The 7,500-nt window shown below is 58.7% G+C and overlaps 1 protein-coding gene across 5 annotated transcripts in view; it reads right to left on the bottom strand.

Moving 5' to 3' along the window:
* LOC139240629 (dynamin-1-like protein) overlaps positions 1 to 7,500 on the bottom strand; it is a 46,906-nt gene that overhangs the window by 19,607 nt on the left and 19,799 nt on the right. For all 5 annotated transcript variants that reach the window (XM_070869192.1, XM_070869191.1, XM_070869190.1 and 2 more), the window contains 4 exons: positions 5,860 to 5,980; positions 4,780 to 4,911; positions 3,245 to 3,451; positions 589 to 709 (listed from right to left, as the gene is read on the bottom strand). In XM_070869192.1, coding sequence (XP_070725293.1) covers positions 589 to 709; positions 3,245 to 3,451; positions 4,780 to 4,911; positions 5,860 to 5,980 — 581 coding nt within the window. The remainder of the gene's footprint in view (positions 1 to 588; positions 710 to 3,244; positions 3,452 to 4,779; positions 4,912 to 5,859; positions 5,981 to 7,500) is intronic.

The following is a 7,500-nucleotide window of genomic DNA, read 5'->3' as shown; positions in this document are numbered from 1 at the left end:
GGGGGCGAAGGAGCGGCGAGAGATCGTAGAGGGACGTTATCGGGGCCCGGGAGAGGCGAAAGTTCGGGACCCAGGAGAGCCGAGGGCCCGGGGGCAGCAGGGGCCCAGCCCACACACTGTGCGATATGTGGGCGCACTGGGTCCGTGCAGCAGAGCTGGTCTCCAGTCGTCCTGGTTTAACCCTTGCCCCTGGACCCAGACCTCGCTCTGTCAAGCCCCGTGTGGTGGCTGGTGTGCAACGGTCACCCCACGTTAAAACAATCCACCCACAGGAACCTTCCACCCTTCAGGATGTAGTTCGGGATCGGGAATATCAGGTCCTTCATTGAAACACCCGTGAACTCATCCTTTTTGGTGTGGAAGCAAGTCATCCTCGCTTCGAGGGACTGCCTCCGATGATGAGATGCTGAAAAGAGAGAGGGAGAGCGTGAGAAGAACAATGAGACGAGGGCGCGCACGCTGTTGGTTACACCCGGCTGTCGGCCGGCGTAAGTGGGACTGGAGCTTGCGTGTTAACTGGAGGGGGACTGATACACCCCCCCCCCCAAACCCTGCTCACGCCCCGCCCCCCCCGCCAGCGCTCAGTACCGTGGCATTGCGGATAGCAGTCAGCACGTCCAGCGTTGTCAATCCCGTGAGCGGGTCGATGGATTCCAGGGTCCGGCCGAACGTCTCGTGAAAGATGTAACAGATCCGGGCGCCTCCGCAGCTGGAAAGGGCGAAGGAGGGGGTGGGGGTGCGGGGGGGGGGCAGGTCAGGACGCTGAGGGAACTCGGAAAAGGCCGCGCGCCCGCGCCCCACTCCCTCCACCGGCCCGCGGAGCTGCCCTGCCCGCGCGCACGCACACCCACACACGCAGAGCAGGAAAGGCCCAGGCTCCATCTCCGGCCTCGTGTGGGAAACGTTGCAAGGGACCACCCTCAAAGCCTCCCTGATAAAGTGCAACATCCCCACCGACACCTGGGAGTCCCTGGGCCCAAAGACCAGTCCGCCCTCAGTGGAGGGAGTGCATCCGGGAGGGCGCTGAGCACCTCGAGTCTCGTCGCTGAGAGCGTGCAGAAACCAAGCGCAGGCAGCGGAAGGACCGTGCGGCAAACCAGTCCCACCCTCCCCTTCCCTCAACCACTGTCTGTCCCACCTGTGACAGGGACTGTGGCTCCCATATTGGGCTGTTCAGCCACCTAAGGACTCGTGTTAAGAGTGGGGATTTGAGTATAGGAGCAGGGAGGTCTTACTGCAGTTGCACAGGGCCTTGGTGAGGCCACACCTGGAATATTGTGTTCAGTTTTGGTCTCCTAATCTGAGGAAGGACATTCTTGCTATTGAGGGAGTGCAGCGAAGGTTCACCAGACTGATTCCTGGGATGGCAGGACTGACATATGATGAAAGACTGGATCGACTGGGCCTGTATTGACTGGAGTTTAGAAGGATGAGAGGGGATCTCATAGAAACATATACAATTCTGACGGGACTGGACAGGTTAGATGCAGGAAGAATGTTCCCGATGTTGGGGAAGTCCAGAACCAGGGGACACAGTCTAAGGATAAGGGGTAAGCCATTTAGGACCGAGATGAGGAGAAACTTCTTCACCCAGAGAGTGGTGAACCTGTGGAATTCTCTACCACAGAGAGTTGTTGAGGCCAATTCACTAAATATATTCAAAAGGGAGTTCGATGTGGCCCTTATGGCTAAAGGGATCAAGGGGTTTGGAGAGAAAACAGGAATGGGGTACTGAGGGAATGATGAGCCATGATCATATTGAATGGTGGTGCAGGCTCGAAGGGCCGAATGGCCTGCTCCTGCACATATTTTCTCTGTTTGCTTCCTGTCTGCCAACCAGTTCTCAATCCACGTCAGCACACGACCCACAATCCCATGTGCTTTCTACACACAGTGTGGGAGAAATTTGGAACTCTCTTCCACAAACGCCAATTGTTAATTTGAAATGGGAGATTGATACTTTTTTGTTAACTGTCGGTATTAAGGGATACGGGGCAAAGGTGGATAGATGGAGTTAGCTCGCAGATCAGCCCTGATCTCATTGATTGATGGAACAGGCTCGAGGGGCTGAACGGCCTCCTCCTGTCCCTAATGTAACAGGCTCGAGGGGCTGAACGGCCTCCTCCTGTCCCTAATGTAACAGGCTCGAGGGGCTGAACGGCCTCCTCCTGTTCCTAATGTAACAGGCTCGAGGGGCTGAACGGCCTCCTCCTGTTCCTAATGTAACAGGCTCGAGGGGCTGAACGGCCTCCTCCTGTTCCTAATGTAACAGGCTCGAGGGACTGAACGGCCTCCTCCTGTTCCTAATGTAACAGGCTCGAGGGGCTGAACGGCCTCCTCCTGTCCCTAATGTAACAGGCTCGAGGGGCTGAACGGCCTCCTCCTGTCCCTAATGTAACAGGCTCGAGGGGCTGAACGGCCTCCTCCTGTCCCTAATGTAACAGGCTCGAGGGGCTGAACGGCCTCCTCCTGTCCCTAATGTCACAGGCTCGAGGGGCTGAACGGCCTCCTCCTGTCCCTAATGTAACAGGCTCGAGGGGCTGAACGGCCTCCTCCTGTCCCTAATGTAACAGGCTCGAGGGGCTGAACGGCCTCCTCCTGTCCCTAATGTAACAGGCTCGAGGGGCTGAACGGCCTCCTCCTGTCCCTAATGTAACAGGCTCGAGGGGCTGAACGGCCTCCTCCTGTCCCTAATGTCACAGGCTCGAGGGGCTGAACGGCCTCCTCCTGTCCCTAATGTAACAGGCTCGAGGGGCTGAATGGCCTCCTCCTGTCCCTAATGTCACAGGCTCGAGGGGCTGAACGACCCCCTCCTGTCCCTAATGTAACAGGCTCGAGGGGCTGAACGGCCTCCTCCTGTCCCTAATGTAACAGACTCGAGGGGCTGAACGGCCTCCTCCTGTTCCTAATGTAACAGGCTCGAGGGGCTGAATGGCCTCCTCCTGTTCCTAATGTAACAGGCTCGAGGGGCTGAACGGCCTCCTCCTGTTCCTAATGTAACAGGCTCGAGGGGCTGAACGGCCTCCTCCTGTCCCTAATGTAACAGGCTCGAGGGGCTGAACGGCCTCCTCCTGTTCCTGATGTAACAGGCTCGAGGGGCTGAACGGCCTCCTCCTGTCCCTAATGTAACAGGCTCGAGGGGCTGAACGGCCTCCTCCTGTTCCCATGTTCCCACTCCGCTCCCCCCGCTCACACGCCTGCCGTTACTCCGCCCCACGCGCCCCCCCCGCCCGGCGGCACTCACAGCTCCGAGGTCTCGATGTTTTTCGCCGTCCCCTCGATGGTGTTGCAGTACTCGGTGGCGAACTTGGTGATGATCTGGAGCAGGGTGGCGTTGTGATCCTCGATGGGGTGCCCGTAGCTGTTGAGCATGGACTGGTACTGGGCCGTCAGCACGTTGACCCGGGTCTTCAGCTCCGGGAGGCAGTCCCGAATATGGTGCATCAGCAGCCTGCAGGGAGGAGAAGGAGCCAGCAACTCGGCAACCAATCGCTCGTCGGGCAGCTCGACCCTGGACAACCGAACCTGCGCTGGGGACTGGAGAACCAGGGGTCACAGTCTCCCGGTCAGGGGTCGGCCGTTTAGACTGGGACATGTATCGCTGTTCCTTCGCGTCCTCCCTTATTGCAGGGAAGGTTGGAGAGTGGGGGAGTCTTGCTACAATTGTACAGGGGCCCTGGTGAGACCACACCTGGAGTACTGTGCACAGTTATCGTCTGCGTATCTCAGGATCGTGCCATGGGAGCTTTTACGTTCACTTCAGAGGCATGCGTGTTTAACGTCTCAGCCGAAAAATGGCACCTCCAACAGTGCGGGGCTCCCTCAGTACCGCCCCTCCGACAGTGCGGGGCTCCCTCAGTACCGCCCCTCCGACAGTGCGGCGCTCCCTCAGTACCGCCCCTCCGACAGTGCGGCGCTCCCTCAGTACTGCCCCTCCGACAGTGCGGGGCTCCCTCAGTACCGCCCCTCCGACAGTGCGGCGCTCCCTCAGTACTGCCCCTCCGACAGTGCGGCGCTCCCTCAGTACTGCCCCTCCGATAGTGCGGTGCTCCCTCAGTACTGCCCCTCCAACAGTGCGGTGCTCCCTCAGTACCGCCCCTCCGACAGTGCGGCACTCCCTCAGTACTGCCCCTCCGACAGTGCGGGGCTCCCTCAGTACCGCCCCTCTGACAGTGCGGCACTCCCTCAGTACTGCCCCTTCGACAGTGCAGGGCTCCCTCAGTACCGCCCCTCTGACAGTGCGGCACTCCCTCAGTACTGCCCCTTCGACAGTGCGGGGCTCCCTCAGTACCGCCCCTCTGACAGTGCGGCACTCCCTCAGTACTGCCCCTCCGACAGTGCGGTGCTCCCTCAGTACCGCCCCTCCAACAGTGCGGCGCTCCCTCAGTACCGCCCCTCCGACGGTGCGGTGCTCCCTCAGTACCGCCCCTCCGACAGTGCGGGGCTCCCTCAGTACCGCCCCTCCGACAGTGCGGGGCTCCCTCAGTACTGCCCCTCCGACAGTGCGGGGCTCCCTCAGTACTGCCCCTCCGACAGTGCGGGGCTCCCTCAGTACTGCCCCTCCGACAGTGCGGCGCTCCCTCAGTACTGCCCCTCCGACAGTGCGGCGCTCCCTCAGTACCGCCCCTCCGACAGTGCGGGGCTCCCTCAGTACCACCCTCCGACAGTGCGGGGCTCTCCCAGTATTGCCCCTCCGAATCTCGGGGCTGGGGGGGGCGGGGAGGTGCAAGGCGCTCGGTCCGTGCTGTGCCGGGACAGGGTCAGACTGCGCCTGCTTACCTGTTCAGGGTTTTGGATAAGTGTTTGGTCCCGTTGCGGTTTGCCAGCGATGGATATTTCTTCTGCAGGAAGGACTGCTCGTCCTGGATCGCGTCGCTGATGCTCTTGTTCACGTTGATGTCGTGTTGACTCCTGCAAGGGGAACAGAAGCACATCAGAAACAGGAGCAGGAGTCGTCCATTCGGCCCCTTCGAGCCCGCTCCGCCATTCAATAAGATCGCGGCTGATCTGATCTTGGGCCCAGCTCCACTTCCCCGCCCGCCCCTTCACTCCCTTATCGCTCAAAAATCTGTCTATCTCCTCCTTAAATATATTCAATGACCCAGCCCCCCCACAGCTCTCTGGGGCAGAGAATTCCACAGATTCACCAGAAGAAATTCCTCCTCATCTCCATCCTAAATGGGCGGCCCCTTATTCTGAGACTATGTGCCCCCCTAGTTCTAGATTCCCCCACGAGGGGGAAACATCCTCTCTGCATCCACCCTGTCCAGCCCCCTCAGAATCTGATACGTTTCAATAAGATCACGTCTCATTCTTCTAAACTCCAATGGGTACAGGCCCAACCTGCTCAACCTTTCCTCATAAGTCAACCCCCTCATCCCCGGAATCAACCGAGTGAACCTTCTCTGAACTGCCTCCAAAGCAAGTGTATCCCTCCTTAAATACAGAGACCAGAACTGCACGCAGTACTCCAGGTGTGGCCTCACCAATACCCTGTATAACTGGAGCAAGACTTCCCTGCTTTTATACTCCATCCCCCTTTGCAATAAAGGCCAAGATACCATTGGCCTTCCTGATCACTTGCTGTACCTGCATACTAACCTTTTGTGTTTCATGCACAAGTAACCCCCAGGTCCCGCTGTACTGCGGCACTTTGTAATCTCGCCCCCTTTAGATTATAATTTCCAGCCTCTTCTGTTTCTTAGTTCAGATTTCCAGTATACGCTGCTGTGGCCAGGACTGGGATGTATTGGAGGAGGAGAGAGTGCACGAGTTCGCGCCGTTCCTTGCTCACAGCTCCCGCCATCAGCCCCCCCCTCCCCTCGCGCTACGCCCGCGCACACGCTGGCAACGGCCCACCTGTTAACCACTCCGATGATGCCCAGCTTCACTGGAACGACTCGCCCAGTCAGGACGTCCATTGCGTCTGTGCCCGCGTCCATCAGGTCCAACTTGGTGATGACAGCGAGGGTGCGACGGCCTGAGGTGGAGGGGCAGGGGGTGAAAGGCATGGTCACACACCGGGGGGGGGGGCGAACAACCACATCCAATACCACCCCACTCAACAATCGCTCCATCCCACACACACAATACCACCCCACTCAACAATCGCTCCATCCCACACACACAATACCACCCCACGCAACAATCGCTCCATCCCACACACACAATACCACCCCACGCAACAATCGCTCCATCCCACACACACAATACCACCCCACGCAACAATCGCTCCATCCCACACACACAATACCACCCCACGCAACAATCGCTCCATCTCACACACACAATACCACCCCACTCAACAATCGCTCCATCCCACACACACAATACCACCCCACGCAACAATCGCTCCATCCCACACAAACACACACACACAATACCATCCCACTCAACAATCGCTCCATCCCACACAAACCCACACACACATACACACACACACACCACCCCACTCAACAATCGCCCCGTCCCACACAAACACACACACACACACACACAAATACCACCCCACACAACAATCGCCCCGACCCACACAAACACACACACACACACACACAATACCACCCCACTCAACAATCGCTCCATCCCACACAAACCCACACACACACACACACACAATACCACCCCACACAATAGCCCCATCCCACACACACACACAATACCACCCCACACAACAATAGCCCCGTCCCACACAAACCCACACACACTCACACACAATACCACCCCACACAGTAATCGCTCGATTGTTTCCGTCTTCTCTATGCTCAGTCAGGGATTCTCAGCTAGATTCTGTATTCAGCCCACTGTCCCCTGGGGGCTTCGGACCCTGTCCTGGGTCTTTTTTCCATTCATCCCTGGGATGTGGGTGTCGCTGGCAAGGCCGGCATTTATTGCCCATCCCTAATTGCCCCTTGAGAAGGTGGTGGTGAGCCCCCTTCTTGAACCGCTGCAGTCCGTGTGGTGAAGGTGCTCCCACAGTGCTGTTAGGGAGGGAGTTCCAGGATTGGGACCCAGCGACGATGGAGGAACGGCCGATATATTTCCCAGTCGAGGGATGGTGTGTGACTGGGAGGGGAACGTGGAGGGGGTGGTGTTCCCATGGACTTGCTGCCCTTGACCTTCTAGGCGGGTAGAGGTCGCGGGTTTGGGAGGTGCTGCCGAAGAAGCCTTGGCGAGTTGCCGCGGTGCATCTTGTGGACGGTGCACACTGCAGCCACGGTGCGCCGGTGGTGGAGGGAGTGAGTGTTGGAGGCGGTGGAGGGAGTGAGTGTTGGAGGCGGTGGAGGGAGTGAGTGTTGGAGGTGGTGGAGGGAGTGAGTGTTGGAGGTGGTGGAGGGAGTGAGTGTTGGAGGTGGTGGAGGGAGTGAGTGTTGGAGGTGGTGGAGGGAGTGAGTGTTGGAGGTGGTGGAGGGAGTGAGTGTTGGAGGTGGTGGAGGGAGTGAGTGTTGGAGGTGGTGGAGTGAGTGAGTGTTGGAGGCGGTGGAGGGAGTGAGTGTTGGA

Source organism: Pristiophorus japonicus, chromosome 32 (genome assembly GCF_044704955.1).
Source record: "Pristiophorus japonicus isolate sPriJap1 chromosome 32, sPriJap1.hap1, whole genome shotgun sequence".
Lineage (NCBI taxonomy): Eukaryota > Metazoa > Chordata > Chondrichthyes > Pristiophoridae > Pristiophorus > Pristiophorus japonicus.
The sequence above is the reverse complement of the archived record's forward strand: the minus strand, read 5'-3'. Positions and strand labels throughout refer to the sequence as shown.